Source organism: Monodelphis domestica, chromosome 6 (assembly GCF_027887165.1).
Source record: "Monodelphis domestica isolate mMonDom1 chromosome 6, mMonDom1.pri, whole genome shotgun sequence".
Lineage (NCBI taxonomy): Eukaryota > Metazoa > Chordata > Mammalia > Didelphimorphia > Didelphidae > Monodelphis > Monodelphis domestica.
The window spans coordinates 179968795-179986283 of NC_077232.1; the positions used below are offsets into that span (position 1 = coordinate 179968795).

Consider the following 17489-nt stretch of genomic DNA (forward strand, 5'->3'; position numbering starts at 1 on the left):
GTTGCACAACCACGATCCATTAGTAATAATGAGGTCAGAGCACCTGCACAGACTTCTGCCATAGGGTTCTCCTCTCTCCTAAATCTGGTATCATTAACATGCCTTGAAAAGGAAGCCTTCGATTCACAGCCGAATACACTTTACAGAAACCTGAGAATGGAACAGAAAACTCACAGTATAAAACTTTAGCCAATAGATATTGGATAATGTCCAAGCTTCTTCAAGAACTAACCAGGACATTTTCTATAGGTCAGTCCACAAGTGGAGGCTTTGAAGGACTATGACCTGCCCACACAGCACAGTTCACAGTGCCTGACTTAGAGGAAGGAACACCTAAGTGCGAATCTTGCCCTCAAACATTAGGTAATTATGTCATTCCCAGTCTCAGTTTCCCCATCTGCAAAAGGGACATAACAGCACCAATCTCTTAAGGTAATTAGAAGGATCAAATGAAATATCCTACATAAAATGCTTTGCAGACTTTAAAATGCTATGTAAATGCTAGTTCTTATCACCATTATAATTCATCTCTACTATTCAGAACCTCCATGTCCCAGCAAGTTCTGAAAATAATATGGGAATATGCACTGGGTTAATTAGATGAACAATGACTTAATAAATTGGGAAATAGCACAGATTTTGAGACTTCAGGTACCTGTCAAATTGGCAAAGATAATAAAAAAGGGAAGAGCTAACGTTGGAGGGAAGTAAAGCAAACTTAAATACTGTTGGTAGAACCATGAATTAGTCACGCCATTCTGTAAGACAATTTGGAATGACACAATTTTACAATTGTACAAAAAAACCTCACCACTGGGGAAGATACCCCCATCTGGTCAATGGCAGAAGGAAAGTTCTCTTTCATGGTGTCTCCAAACCAGAAACAAAGAGAGTGCCCGTCAATTAGAGAAAGGCTGAGCAAACCGTGGCATATGAATGTAAAGGAATGTTACTGTTCTTTTTTATTTTTGAAAATTTTATTTAGTCAAGTTAGAACATTATTCCTTGATTACAAGCGCAGCGTTCTTAAAAGCTGACAAGGATGAACAATTCAGAGAAACTTGAGAGACTGGCATGAAATGCTGTAGCCAAGGCAGCAGCACCAGAAGAACAACAGAGACATCTGCTTTGATCCCTGAAGACAATACCAAAGGCAGCTGACCTCCAATTAACAGCCGTGACCAGTCTTGGTCCCCTAAAACAGTCATTCCAACATACTTCCCTTTCCTTGGTGGAATGGGAGGGAACCACGGGAGTAACTGTTGCCGTGCTTTGAGATGCAATTGTTTTGTCAAATGGGTTTTGCTTCTCTGGCTATTTGTTGTCAATGTAACAATGGAGGGTTCCTGTGGAACGTGTTTATAAAAATGCTGTCGAGTCCTTTCAGTTGTGTTTGACTCTTTGTGACTCCCATTTGAGGTTTTCTTGGCAGAGATACTAGATGGTTTGCCATTTCTTTCTTCAGCTCATTTGACAGACAAGGAAACTGAGGTAAACTAGGTGGAGTGACTTGCTCAGGGTTGCTCAACTAGTAGATGCTTGAGCCTGAACTTGAACTTAGGTCTTCCTGACTTCAGGCTTGGTGCTCTATCTACTCTGCCACCTAGGTGCCTACTAAGCATATATAAAAATAAATGAGCATAAAATAAAAATAAATGAGCATAAAAAAAAACTTAGAAATCCAAAATGAAATCAAAACTGACCTTATATAACTCTTGCTCTCATTTTTAAGAGAAATCATATTGAAATGCTCAAAAACCTCAATCTTCATATTTTACATCTAATATTCATTATATGAAGAATTTTCTAAAACTTTAAATCTAGCTTAATCACTACTATTATAGATAAAAGGCATAAACTAATTATGCTTTTTTTCTCTCCAAGCTTTATTGTTATGGAGAATATAAATAATTTCACCAAAAAGTGAATTTTCAAAATGAATGGCTAGGCTTTTTGTTTTTATTTTTTTTGGTAGGTGGTAGTATGTAAATATTGATTCTGGACACTAGAATTACTGGTGAAGTGAGAATCATGATTTTGGGTCAAATTCATGGTTCTTTGGAAGTCTCTTGATAGCAGGTGAATTTATAAAGGTTATTTTTACAGTTTAAAATACTTTATAAACTTACATAGGACAGCATTGAGTAGAAGTATTCAAATTTAAGTTTAAAATCAACTCTTCTAGGAAATGAGATATGTTATTCTGTAGATTTGGAGCTCAAAGAAACAATAGAAACCATCTAGTTCAACCTCTCCCCTCTCCCCATTTTACAGATGAGTAAACAGAGGTCCAGAGAAAAATTACTTGCTTAAGGTTACATACTTCCAGTAAAAAGTGATGGAGTCTAACCCTGGAACCATATTCTGCTTAGCACTTTTACAGCTGTTGTTAAAAACTATCCCAAGCAGACAACACTGTAGACATGAAATATGTGAGTTACAGAAATCCACTGATTACAACATTCCACAGCCTACCTGGCCCCAGTCCTAGAGAAAATGAAAATATAAAATCCCCTTTATCCTTTTGCCCCTGCCCCCAAAAAGATGCAAGCACAGAGTAATAGGGAAAACTTCAGCATATTATTATGAGGTAGGCACCAGACAATCTATAAAAATGGTTCTATAATCACCAATTGTATTTAGAAACCTTAAAAGATAGCTTCAAACCCCAACACTTTATTTTCCCTAGTGATTTTTAGTTGGGCCAATTTTCTTTCTTTCCTCTTAGGAGATCCATAGAAGGAAAGATGTTATTAGCCCCATATTGTAGACAGGAAAACCAAGGAACTCATAACCAACTACCAATGACTGGAGGAGAAAATAAACTTCTTACAATAGGTAGTACTCCTTACAATAGTAGGAGACTGAAAAGAGAAAAGCAGCCTGCTTGTCACCTGCCCCTTCTGAGTCAAAGAAAGTACCTCTCTTTGAAATATCTCCCAGATTCTCTCTATATAATAATAAATAAAAATAGAGAATAATTGCAAAGGAGAATATCAGATTACAGCCACCCCAGGTGACACAATCACAACAGGGGAAGAATGAATTGTCTGCCACCACTCACTTTATTCAAGAGTCTCATCTTTGGTATTTTCTCTGCATTGACCAATCAATCAACAAACATTCATCAAATACCTAATAAGTGCCAGGCACTCTGTGAGGTGCTGAATCGATCATTTGCTATGTGGACAGGGTCTGCAACTAACTTCAGTTGTATTTTATTTTTAAAAATCATTTGATTCTCAGAAGTGTCTGTGTTTTTCAAAGCACCCAGATTATCATTTAAAAAAAATTCGCAATTTCAAAATGCTGCCCTGTTGAAATTGCATGGAGAAGGGTGTGTGTGTGTTTCGGGGGGGGGGGGCGGTATGTATGTATGTATGTGTGTGTGTGTGTTACAAGCCCTCTTATGAAACTACCTTGGGTGGGTCCTTGAGCTAGGCATTTAACTGGGTCTCAGTTTCTTTATCTGTAAAATGAAGGGGCTGGACTAGATGTATGACCTCTAAGGTCTGGCTCTAAATCTCAGACCCTATGAAATTCCTGGACTTCTAAGACCTACAAGTCAGACACTTTTCATTCAGTTCCCATTGGAACAAGGGCCATGCCAATTTTACCCAATCTGTGGGTTCACTGCCTTGACCTTTAGGATTTTTAAAAAATCAAATCTTAAGGAGGAAGGGCAGTTGAGCAACACATTGGATAAAGCATCAGGCCTGAAGTGGGAAAGACCTGGGTTCAAATCTGGCCTCAGGCACTTGCTAGCTGTGTGACCCTGGCCAAGACATTTACCCTGATAGCCTAATCCTTGCCATTCTTCTGTATACAGAAGATAAGAGTTTTAAAAAAAATCTTAAGGAGGCAAAGATTTGCTAGGAGCACTGGATAGCGAAGCTCCAGTTATTTTCTCATGAGGAAAAAAAAAGTCATGCTGAGACAGAAAAACAATATTCTAGTGTAGAGAACAATCCTATCTGCTTTCAGGCTTTATGCTTATTTATTTACCCTCAATAAACTAATAAAAGTGAAAGTATTACATGATTTTTATTATCTCTTATGCCTTTCATGGTGAAGTGAGTTGAGGATGAAGTGGTAGCAATGATAATTTTTTCTCATGCCTCTGAACTCTGATATTATTCCTTTGGTCTTATTCTTCAGTTTTCTATTTTAGTATAAAGTCTGGGAAAGACACAGGTCTTACAAAAGGAGAAACTTAGGTTGTCTTCTCTGCATTTCCAAGGAGTTGGGCCTGGCCCCAACTATCCTAAAATAATTACGGCAAGGGGGGAAAGAGCTGTGATTTTATCATGTTAGCAAACTCCCTCCACCAGTTACTTTTCAGATCCCAGTTTCCTGAGAAACGCCCCAGAGGACATAGAAGTAGAGGCAGGTAAGTGTACAAAGTGGGATTTGAATCTAGGTCTTTCTGCCTCCAAGTCCAGAACTCTACTCATTATGCCACATTATCACTAATCCTAGATTCCTTTTGAAGGATTAAAGCCAATTTTAAGTCTGCCGATTTTTTGACATTACATCTCTGTATTTTCTTCTTTCTTATCTTTAAAATTTACAAATATCTTTTGAATGAGAATGGCAATGCATGGTGGCAATTTTGCTTCTTTTTTTTTTTAGCCCATAAATATCAAACACAAAGCCTGCAACACTCCTGAAAGACTAGAACCAGATTAAAACATGACTAGGAAATATTTAACAAAATAAATTAAAATACAATAGTCTGCAGGTAATCTTAATATGTGATTTTCTAAGTCAGCAAGTGGCCACCTATCTGAGTCGGACACCACGCTGGTATCCAATTAAATAGACATATGGTTTCTATCCTCTTTATTAGGCTTAAACAACATCTAGCTAAAATTTTGTGTAAGATCCATTCTTTGGGCCAATGAAGAGAACCTAATAAAACCTAGCATTTGTTGAACAATTAAACATTTTCCTGATTCTATTCTTTCTTAGAGAATGCAAGAACCTTAAGGGAAAAGTCTGATTTTTCTTTTTCTTTGTATTCTCAGCCCTTAGTACAGCAGTTGGCACATAGTAACCACTTAATAAATGCTTTCTGGTTGATGGATAAAATCTCTGGTTTTGTTTTATTAGCATTGTTTAGGGGTGATTTAGTTTATGTTATATTTCATAATTTCTCTTTGTTATTTGGAACTTTGCCTATTGATATTTATTTGGGACATTTTCTTTCTCTCCTCATAGGAGTTCCCTAGGAAGACAGATATTCCCATATTGTAGACAGGAATACTGACATAAAGGTGGCACAGAAAGATTGTCTTAAGAATTTAGCAGAGGGGCAGGAATTAGAACCCGTTGCTCTTGCCTGATGTCTTGGTTTCTTTTTTTCCACTTAGACCACCCAGTCTCTCAATGTATTCCACTGAATAATGTAACCAATATTTCCCTCTAACCAGAAACAATATAAGGTAATGGGATAGTTTCCCATTTATACAACCGATATAATTCGAGAGGTTGCAGGAGGGTGCAAGTGTAATACCTCCTAATTTAACTTTGGTTAAGGGAGGTCTAATACGAAAGCAGCAGTGCCGACATTAAACTGGAAAATGAATCACTAATGGAGAGACCAGAGAATGAATGACTAATAATGCACAGATATACTTTTTTATTATTTATTCATAGAAAACAGTGGGTTTCAAAGTCTGTTACTTTGAAAAATTCCTGAGCTAGTCGAATATGATGAAAGGTGGTGAAAATTCTATTTCATTAACATTTAATCATAAATCACTCTTAAATAAAAAGTATAAAATAAAAATTTGTCACAAACATTTAGATATGGAGGAAAAAGAGGAAAGGAAATACTACAGCAATGTTCATTGTTTCTGTTTTCTGTCAACTCTGTAAATTCAATTTCGGTCAACAAACATTTTTATTAAGAACTTGCTATGTGCAAGGCTATCGTGCTAGTTGGGCAAAGGACATTAAAAAACACCCCAAATGAAGCAGAGCTTGCCTTTGAGTTGCTTTTATTCCCCTGGGGGATCAGAATATGTTTGCAGATAAGGCAACAAAGTGATTTTTTGGGTATAGGGAGAACAGTGATAATTTGGGTGGTCTATGTGCTTCCTATAGAAGGAGGGAGTCTGAGCTAAACCTCACAGGGAGCTTAGGGACTCTAAGAGGAAAGAGAAAGTGACTCAGACAAAGACCCTTGGCCAAATTGCCAGAGAACAACTGATCAATCAATAAACGTTTATTAAGTGCCTATCATGTGCCAGGCACTGGGCTAAACAATAGGGATATAAGAAGAGGCAAAATACAGTCCCTGTAAGCCCCTGTTAAAGGGGCTTCCGATCTAATGAGAGAAAGGAAGAAATGATAGAATGTAAAACAGAAACAAAATGTCCCCAAATGACAAGAAGAAACAAAGTAAACTGGGGTATATGAATATAACTAGAATATTTTTGCATCATAAGAAATATAGATGTAAGGAATTAAGAGAAACTTAGAAGACTTGTGTGAACTGATATAGAGGGAAGGAGAACCAAGAAAACGCAATAAATACAGAAAAATAATATAAATTAAAAACCACCATAAGAGACATCTAATAGATGCAATGATCTCAGCTGCTGATGAATTTGGGACTAAATGAAGCCTCTGCTATCAGACACGGTTCATGCACTGGCTCGCTTTATTTCTGTGTTACAGAGGTGGCTATGGGTGGTGACAGTTACTGGGAAGTGACAGTGATGTAAATGAAAGAATCTACACCTAAAAATACTCTTTACCACTTATTATTTGGATGGGATAAAAAGGTCTCCTGATAGCTTGCTATTTGGTAACCATCAACATTCCTATCAATTCAGAGGTCCTTGGTTGATAAAACTGTATCAAAATTTAGTCCTTTTGACTCAATTCTTACTCTTCCATATATCCTTTAGTGTGCGATTATTTATACCATTGGTATTTGAACTGTTCCCTAAGCCTATAAAGAAAACTGTATCCCAAATATGAGTTACTATCTATTATTGATTTCTAGAACCAAGAAAATAAACGTGGTGCTAAAGCGATATTGTCTGTGACACACAAAGTATGGAGCTGTGAATTGCCAGCTGTATTTGTTATACCTCCAGAGGACGATGTTAATGTGCTCTGTATTTGATCTGAGACTATCATAGAGGATGCCATTAAAATGTACTTCTGAGAAGTCTTGCATGGTCTTTTTTTTTTTTAATCAAGTGGCCAACAAGCACCTACCAAGCTATGGCTGCGTAAATCTATTTTGTTATTTTAAGTGTCGATTATGCAGTTAGGGCTCCAACATTATGCTAGGTCCATAATTCCTCTACTATCATTCCACTGGGATCACAAGGTGTTCTTATAGCATTCTGTGCATTTTCCTCTTGTTTTGGTTTTAGTCCTCTCTCCATGTTTAAAATCCTAGAGACAAAGAAGTTATATCTATATTCTTTGAGCAATAAGTCAAATTTAACTCCTGCTCTGCATTAGGAGAGAAAACATTCACCTTTAGGAATGTTTCTTGGGGCATGTAGTCTGTAGAATGAAATTCTAAGAAGGGGTTCAGCAAGATTCCACTCTGAACTCAATATCTGACATTTCTCCATGAGAAAATAAAAGTTAAAACAATGTATTGAGGACCACTCATTATAAGAAATTAAGGGGGTATCAGGTTGGTTCAGTGAACAGAAAGCCAGGATTAGAGATGAGAGGACTTGGGTTCAAATCTGGCCTCAGATACATCCTGTTTGACCATGGGCAAGTCACTTGATCCCAGCTGCATAACCCTTATTACTCTTCTGCCTTGGAACTCATATTTGATATCAATTCTAAGACAGAATGTGAAGTTTAAAAAAAAAAAGAAATTATACAGGAAAGATTTTTTTTTCTGTTACCTCAAGTAAAGAGAGGAAAGGAACCCTAAATTTCCTAAAACCCATCAAAAGGAAATTATAGATTAAAAAAATATATATATGTATATGTATATGATTTCAATTGAGCTATCATATAGCATAGTAGATTGAGGACTAGGTGGGAAGCCATAGGTGTGTCTTGGAATTGACACATTATTAATAATCTCTCTGACTCTGTGGAAACCATTTAACCCTTTTAGGCAATTCTCTAAGATTTAGATACTAAATTACACATGGATTGGGGTCTGCTTTGGTAGAAGAAACCTCCACATGTATGAAATCACATCTGACTGATGTATTCATACAATATTATTAGCAGAGCTCAAGGTCAGAGAGCCTACCACAGAACCAAGAAGACCTGAATTCAAGGTCTCCCTCTAATTCATCCTGGCTGGGGGACCTGAAGAGATCACAAACCTCTAAGGGCTGTAGGCAACAAAGACTCAGTTACAGAGAAGGTGCTAACCTACAATGGTGGTTTCTTCTTTTGGAATTTATTAAGAAAAACCTTGGTCCAGTCCTTAATGAGATCCCTACCTAATTACAAACTTCCCAACTGAGAAAAGCATATGAAAGTGAAAGTAAAACGACAAAGACTTCAGTCCAACAATATAGAAGATATCATTAAGATTGATCTTTTGGTCCAATTCTAGGTCTTTCTAGAAATCGATTTTCTAGATATTTTTCCTAAACAGTATTTGTATGCTAGCGATTTTCCTTTTTTTAATTTTTCTCAAGAAAACCATACAGAAGCTAGAATAAACTCAACATTCATTGTTGCATCTGACTGTTTGTGACTCCATCTGGGGTTTCCTTGGTTAAGATCCTGGAGCATTTTGCCACTTCCTTTTCCAGCTCATTTGACAGATAAGGAAACTGAGCAAACGGGGTTAAGTGAACTGTTCAGAATCACACAGCCAGTCAGTGTCTGAGACTCAGATAGTCCTGATTCCAGGCTCATTGTGCTACCCACTGTATTACCTACCTATTTAACATTCATTAGTCATGCATTTGTCCATACCACATGTAACAGGATTATTCTACCATTTCTCATGCATTCAAGAGTGATTTTTTTCCTCTTTTGTCTATCAAAAGTATTTTGATTTCAACTTGATGACCTTGGGCAAGACATCCAATTTCCATTTCCATCCACCTCAGTCTTCCCATCCCCAAAATGAGAGTAACGAACTAAATCCATGATCAGTGTAGGGAGTCTCCGTCTCCGGCTGGGAAAATCCTTGTACTGATAAAAAGAGGCAGCTCATCTATACCTTCTGGTCTTAGAGAATAGCCTCAGGGCACCAAGAGTGACTTGGCCAGGGCTACAAAGCTAGTATATGGCAGAGGTAGACTTGGATTAAGCTCTTCTGTAGTGAAGGTTCATTCTCCACTCTCCCATCATTTCACATGAGAGTGACAGCAATAGATAAAAGGTCAGGATAATAGGATGACCAAACAATTATGAAAAATCTACTGCTGGGTTCAAGGATCAGATGTGCTAATATCTGTGAAAAGTGCTTACCTCCATACCTAGAAACTAGCAGCCACTATGTATATAAATGCTGCTTCCTTTCTCTTCCCAATGACTCATTTCTCCTGCCTGCAAATCCAGCCCTGTCATAGCCTGTTCCATCTCACAGAATTCCTATACCATTCTAGATAGACTTGGAGGAGAAGGCTGCATCCTGGAGTGTGGAACTTACCTGTCCGATGATGAGGGGAACGACAACAGTCATAGAGAGCTGAGAAAATATGGAGGTAAAAGGCACAGAAGAAGATGATCCCAGCTGTTAAAAAATGAGATAAGGAATTATCAGTTTATAATGAGCTTGTCGAGCATTTTAAAAACATTTTTATTTTTGAAATAATGCACTAAGAACCAAATTCACACCCACAAAGGGACACATATGTAATAGCTGCATACAAACAAGTAGAAAGTGATGTTACTTTCAATTTTCTAAATTTAATGCAAAGCAGTCTGTCTGCCAGCTGTTAAACCAGATGTTTGGGGTAACAAAAACTTAGTAACTTGTTCAAATAGTGCATTCTGAATAATCTCTTAAATCCCTTGTTGAAAGCACCACAAACAACAAGAAAAACTTATGTTCCTTCAAATACTTGGTGTTCTTCTTGAAGTTTATGTTTTAATGTTTTAATTTGCATTTAATCAATCAATCATTAAACACTTACTAAGTACCTACTATGTGCCGGGACTCTGCTATGTGTTTGGGGAAAAAAAAACAGGCAAAAGACAGTCCTTGACTTCAAGGAGTTTATAATCTAAGAATGGAGGCAATATTAAAAAAGATTTCATCAAATCCATCTCACTGATGTAGGCTTCCACCCATGCAGACCATTATCCCGTATCCCATGTCATTCTCCTCCTCATGCTCCCAGAGACATCCATCAGGGGAGCCCAACCACCACGGATCTCTGTAGCCCCCTGGGCTTTCAGGAAACATTTATGTACCTCCTATTCTATATGAAAGGAACTAAGTTCTAGAGTTTTCCATAAGAAATATTCTTAGGTTATCTTTCTCTGGGTCACTGTCATTGACATTTTCTAACTCAATAAGAAAAAGGTTTGACAGTCAAACCCATTTAGTTTTGGCCAGTTTAGGCATTATTTCTTTGATGGTCTCATTCAAATTTTTCAGATGTCCTGAACCACTCCCCTCCCTTTCTTTCTTCAAAACACAAAATATTTCTGAAATACTGAAAGATTTTACTGAAATAACACAATCAGGGGACAGCTGGATAGCTGAGTGAATTGAGAGCCAGATGGGAGATCCTAGGTTCAAATTTGCCCTCAGATACTTCCTGGTTGTGTGACCCTGGGCAAGTCAATTAGCCCCCATTGTCTAGCCCTTACCACTCTTCCACTTTGGAAACAATACACAGTATTGAGGGTTTAAAAAAAAGAATAATACAATCATACTTAGATTTCACATATGCCCCTTGACAGGTTTCTTAGACTCTGTGGATGGTGGAAGTCCCTGCTCTGGGTCTACTAATATGATGTGACCCAGGACAGCATTCCAGCTATTTCTCTCTTATGCTCTGGCTTCAGCTGATGACCTCATTTTTTTCCTATTGAAGTTATAAGATCATAGGTTTAGAGCTAGAAGAACCATAGGTCACTCAATTCAACCACCTAATTTAATTGATAAAGAAACTGCAGCCAAGAAATGTGAAACACCTCACCATTGGTCAAAGGCAGCATTTGAACTCATCTTCTCATTACAAATCCAGTGCTTTTCATTTTCTGAGTATCTTTGATATTGTTTTGTGAGTGCATGCCATTGTTGTAATTTATTTGAAGCTCATTTATATCTACCAGGCTTCTCTTTATTGACTTTTGAACAAGTCACCTTTTATTTTTATTTTTTTATGTACTTCGGTATTTCATGATTGGCAGTCAGGTAGCATTACATTACTGGAAGAATACTGGTACTAAAAAATAAGGGTTTATGTATCCTGGAGAAGACTAGCACTGTTGAAATCAACGAACAATTTCCCAAATGTAATCCAATCTGCTCTCTTCCTCCCATTCAATTCTGGGCCAGGGTCCCAGATTTGTTTTGTGCAAATAAATGCATATAAGTGATTCACTATTCATAGAACCACAGAGGTGAAGTGGCTTTGGAGATGGGTTAATGTGACCCTTTCATCTTATATTTGAAGAAAATTAGATTTGGAAAGGTCAAAAGATTGCCCAGTTGGCATTAACATAGAACTTTAAAGTTTGCAGTTATATATACATTATTTTGTTCTAATTCTCCCATCAACCCTATAAGAGCCATGACTGTCCCCAATTTATAGAATGAGAAAATTGAGTCACAGAAAGGTTCAGTGACTTGTGCAGGCTTGCATAGATAATAGAGCTATTTCATGTGAGCTTTGATCCCTAGGCCCTACTAACTATAAGCCCAACACAGTCATTCCACCAGAACCATGATTAGAATCCATGTCCTCTAATTCCCAACCCCCTTCACCCTCTACAAGAATCCAATCTTCACAATTTGCCTCTGGAGCTCTGAGCCTGTTTACTTTCTTTTTCAAAAGTAGATTTTATTTTGTTTTATTTTTGTTTTCCCATCATCTAAATGTGTCCCCTTCCCATTTCTAGAGAGCCATTCTTAATAAAAATTAATTAAAAAAATTCAGCAATACTAATTGAAAAAACTCTGCTATCACAAAGGCAAAGTTCTATACCTATGGGCTGAGCTTCTGCAAAGGTGCAAGGAAAGGGGTCTTCTCATCTCTCTTGTCTGGGGGCTTGCACTGATTTAAATATTTTGTAGCACCTTTCCTGTGCTCCTAGTCACTGGGTAGTAGCATTTTCCTGGATCTGCTTATCTTTCTTTGCATCAATTCTTATAAGTCTTTCCATCTTTCTCTGTATTTTTCAAAAGATCTTACTTTCTCTATGGCCTGGTGGGGGCAATTTATCATGGTTCAATGAACAAGTAATACTTTGCCTCTGGCTTGTTTTTAGCATCATTCTCGAGATGAAGGATAATTCTGATGTCAGGGCTGGAATGGGTTCTTACAACTTTCTTTCATCTGGGTAAAGAGCTTCCTGTAGGATTATTCCTAGAACACGGATTGGGATGAATTGGAATTGTTCCCTTTGGAGGATGAGCACTTATAAACTCTGACTTGTCAATTTTAGGAATGTAAGGGCACCCAGGGGAAAGCTGGGTGATACCACAGAGACAGGGCTAGATTTGGATTAAGTTAAAAATCCTGCCTCGGACCCTTATTGGCTAGGTGATCCTAAGCAAGCTATTTAATGTCTGTCAACCTTAGCTTCCTCATCCAGAAAAAGAATACCACCTGAAAGGATTGCTGGGAAGAACAAATGGATAATTTATGTAAAGTTTGTTATATAAACCCTAGCCTTTATTTGTTCTTACTATTGTTATGCTAAGTTCATTAGTTGTTTGTTCCTTTCACTGGCCCTACCAAGATGGTGACTCCTCTAATACAGCCCATATTTTCTGAGTCAGAAGGGTCTCTAGAATTTTGGACCATTCAGATGTCATCTAATGCCAACCAAGCCAGTGGTTATCCCTACTTCAAACTTCTCCCAGGATAAGGCACTATGGTTTCCTAATCCTCACGGCAGCATGGTGTTTTTAGACAGCTGAACTCAGAGTCAGGAGAACTAGGGTTGAATCTCATGCTTCCTAATTCTGTGGCAATGGAGAAGTCATTTAACTTTAAAAAAAAATTTAATTAATTAAAGTAATTAATTTAGAATATTTTTCCATGGTTACATGATTCATGTTCTTTCCCTCTCCCACCCACCCCCTCCTGGAGGCAATGAGCAATTCCACTAGGTTTTACATGTATCCTTGTTCAAAACCTATTTCTATATTACTACTATTTGCAAGAGGGATCATTTCAAGTCAACATCCTCAATCATATCTCCATTGAACCATATGATCAATCATATATTTTCCTTCTGCATTTCTGCTCCCACAGTTCTTTCTCTGGATATGGATAGTGTCCTTTCTCATAAATCCCTCAGAATTGTCCTGGATGGTCATTTAACTTTTGAGAGTCTCAGTTTCCTCATCTGCGAAACAGAAATACCTACTTTGTGCAGGGGATAGTGCTAAGCACTGAGAAAATCAGCAGTAACTTACTATACCTATTTCACAACCCAAATACCATTAAAATGAATTATTATTATTATTATTATGATAGTAATAATTATTATTATGCCAAGTCCATAGGCTCCTTTATCCCTAAACTGACCCCAATCTGATTGAGACTTCTTTAATATGGACTATATTTCCTAGGTCGGGAGAGTCTCCCTAATTTTAGGGTAATTACCATCTAATGTCAATGAAGCAAATGTTATAACATCTATCTGTATATAGAAACCCTCAGAGTAGAGGCCCTTATGTTCTATGGTCTCCTAGAACTAGAAATAGAATGATATAAGAACTGTTGAGCTGAACTTGGGGTCAGGAGATCTGATCTTTCATACTTACAAATTCCATGACAATGAAGAAGTCATTTAACTTTGTAGAGTCTCAGTCTTCTCTTCTATAAAACAGGAATACCTACTATGTGTGAGGTATAGTGCAAAGCACTGAGAAGACTAGTATTAATTGATAGTATTAACTATCTCACATAGGTCTGATGTGAGGAGACTGTTTCATATACCTTAAATACTATGAAAATAAATAATAATATTTATTTTTAAAATTATTAATTTTATTAATTATTATCCACAAAAATAATTGTTATTGTTATCATCCAGAAAATAATTGAGAATTAGAAATGGGAGGGAAAAGCACACATTCCTCTGTGGAAAATAGAGAAAATATCTTCTGGAGTCAGAAGAGCAGGGTTCAATTCCCATCATTACTGCTTGAACTACTTGAGTTACTGAAAAATGATAACTGTTACTGAAAAGAAAAGCCAACGATCTATCACATGTTAGTTGGTGACTATTTTCCTTCCTGACACACGTCTGTATGTGATTTCATCTCAGGTGTTTCGGGGAACATGATTCATTGAGGCTCCTGACTCCAGGATGCCATGTTTCACTGTTCTCTTGTCAAGATAAGGCTAGACAATGGGTATATCAGAAATCCCTTGCCTTGGATCTCTCTCAACCTTCTCTGATGACCTAAAATTAAAAATGCAAAGGATAACAGATTCTGTAAAATGCCTCTCCTTTTAAAACCTACCAGGGTGGCACCACACGAACACCTTATAGTAGGGTGTCTCTCCTTCATTGATATTTTATATATATATATATATATACGTATATGTATATATATGCACACACATGTTTCTTAATTTTTTCTTCTTCATTCATTTTTAATTACTTCTTGCCTAGATTATTACTACAATCTAACAACAATAAAAAATCCCAGTAAAAAATATTTATAGGTTAGGATGGATAGATTGGATCTAAAAAGATCTGGCCTTCCTCTCTACTCCATTTCTCTCCCCTAAATGCACTTTCTCATTATTCTTAACTACAGATTACTAATGCTAAGTTTTTAGAAAATTTTTACAGTGTTGCTTGTTTTTAAAATCCCCATGGCTCATCTTCGGCCTTCCAATAACCCAATAACCAAAGGATAATGGAAAGCTTATGGTGGATATGAGGAGGCTGAAGCATATTATGGTATTGCAAAATAACAACAGCTCTATAAGGTAAGTTATTACACCCATTTTACAGATGAGGAAACCAAAGCTGCTATTATTGCAGTTGTTACTGAAGAAATGTAGTAACCAGAAAAAAAGATAGTCTGGTCATTTGGTAAGCATGAGGGATAGTTTGTGATCAGCACCACTAAAGAGACAACTCACATATTGATGTGATTGCCCTTTTTCAGACTCATTTGTGGCTAGTGGTCTCTGAACTGTCCAAAAATTCCTCCTGATTAGAAAAATGCAAATCAAAACAACTCTGAAGTACCACACCTCACACCTAGTAGAGTGGCCACTATAACAGTAAAGGACAATAATAAATGTTGGAGGGGATGTGGCAAAATTGGGACATTAATGCATTGCTGATAGTTGTGAATTGATCCAACCATTCTGAAAGGCAATTTGGAACTATGCCCAAAGGACTTTAAAAGACTGTCTGCCCTTTGATCCAGCCATACCACTGCTGGATTTGTATCCCAAATAGGTAAAAAAAAAAAAAGGGAAAGAATCTGTTTGTAGAAAAATATTTATAGCTGTGCTTTTTGTGGTGGGAAAAAATTGGAAAATGAGAGGATGTCCCTTGATTGGGAAATGGCTGAACAAATTGTGGTATATGTTGGTGATGGAATACTATAGTGCTATAAGAAACGATGAACTGCTTGATTTCTATATGAACTAGAAAGACTTCCATGAACTGATGTGGAGTGAAATAAGCAGAACCAGGAGAACATTATACACAGTAACTGAAACATTGTGGAATGATCACAAGTATTGGCTTTGCTGCTAAAAGTAGTGCAATGATCAGAACAATTCTGGGGGACTTATGAGAAAGAACCCTATCCACATCAAGAGAAAGAACGGTGGGAGCAGGAATCCAGATGAAAACCTATGACTTATCACTTGTTTATATGCATATAAGATTTGGGGTTTGGGTATTAAAAGATCACTTTATTATATGAAAATAGGTTTTTGAGAGGTAATATACATATAACCCAGTGAAATTGCTTGTCAACTCCGGGAGTGGGGTGGGAAGAGAGAAGAGAGACAACATGAGTCATGTAACCATGAAAAAAATTGTAAAACTAAATAAAAAATAAAATAAAATGAAATTTCAGTGTCTAATTTTCACTTTAACTTGGGAAGGTCCCCCCCCCATTGAATGAAAACACTAATCCCTAGCTTTCTTTGAGGCTCAGCACAGGTACTGCCTTCTATATAACAGGGGTGCTGAATGATTTGGTGGGTCATATAATGTTTTTAAAGGCATAAAATAAAACATATAGGATTATCATGTATATCAATTATGTTGCATACAGTTATCAAAATATATTTACAAACAAACAAACAACAACAACAAAAAAAACCAAGTTCATGGATCCCAGGGGAAGAGTAACTGTTCTAAAGGAAGTCTTAACTGGTCCTGCCAGTTGTTAGTATTCTCCCTCCTCAAATTATCTTGTATTTAGTTCTTTGTTTGTACATTCTATCTGTATGCATTGTTCCCTAGGAGAAAGTCAGCTCCTTGGGGGAAGAGCTTATTTCATTTTTGTCTCTGACTTTCTAGTGCCCAGAACAATCTCCTGCACTGAGAACTTGACAAATTGAACTCAATCTCAAATTATTATTTTTTTTCTGATCTACTCAAACTATAATTATCAAGATGGTTGGTGCTGTTTTATATTATTCTCTCTACCTCTGCTCTACAAATCTCCATAAATTGCCAACGACTTATGTTCTGCCTAAAATTAGACCTGAATTCATTTAATACCAGCAACAATGCTGACAACTGGATAACAATTTAGCCAGTCAAAATTGCACCTTAAGCCTTTTCCTCTACGACTAATACATGAAACAAGCAATGAGGAATGCCAAGTAGAAAATTTAAAACTGGTAAACAAAAATAGCTTGAGAATGACAACAAAAACAAAATGATCTTTGGATGTTTCTCTACGAGCAAGAGCCAAAGGTCTGAAAGTTAGTAGTTATTCTTTTCATCTGAGGCAAGAAGCTGTGGTAGCCCTGGAAGGGATACTGGTAGAAAACCAGAGGACCTGACTTTGAACCACAGCTCTGACACTTAGTAATTGTGTGGTGCTGGGCAAACAAACTATGTTTATCCTTGGCCTCAGTTTCCATATTGGAAAAATAAGGAGTTGGCCTAGATGATAGTTCAAAAAGAAATCTGTCTCTCATACTATCCCTCCTTCTCTGTCCTCTAATGTAGAAAATAAAAAGAACAAATATGAAAAATAAAATTCTCAAACTGTAACTACCTAATATAGTCTAGCAAAACTAAAGTACAACGTTAGATATGATTGAAAATGTATGTCTTAGTAGTTTAAGTTTGCCATCATTCTGTCTGGAGATGACTTCCATCTTGACGTTTTTGGACAGGATTTA

At 37.0% G+C, this 17489-nt stretch overlaps 1 protein-coding gene across 3 annotated transcripts in view; it reads right to left on the reverse strand.

Moving 5' to 3' along the window:
• The window catches only part of SLC10A7 (solute carrier family 10 member 7), a 288157-nt gene that overhangs the window by 47703 nt on the left and 222965 nt on the right, over positions 1-17489 (reverse strand). For all 3 annotated transcript variants that reach the window (XM_056802748.1, XM_001376861.4, XM_007496259.3), the window contains one exon: positions 9611-9694. In XM_056802748.1, the coding sequence (XP_056658726.1) occupies positions 9611-9694 (84 nt within the window). The remainder of the gene's footprint in view (positions 1-9610; positions 9695-17489) is intronic.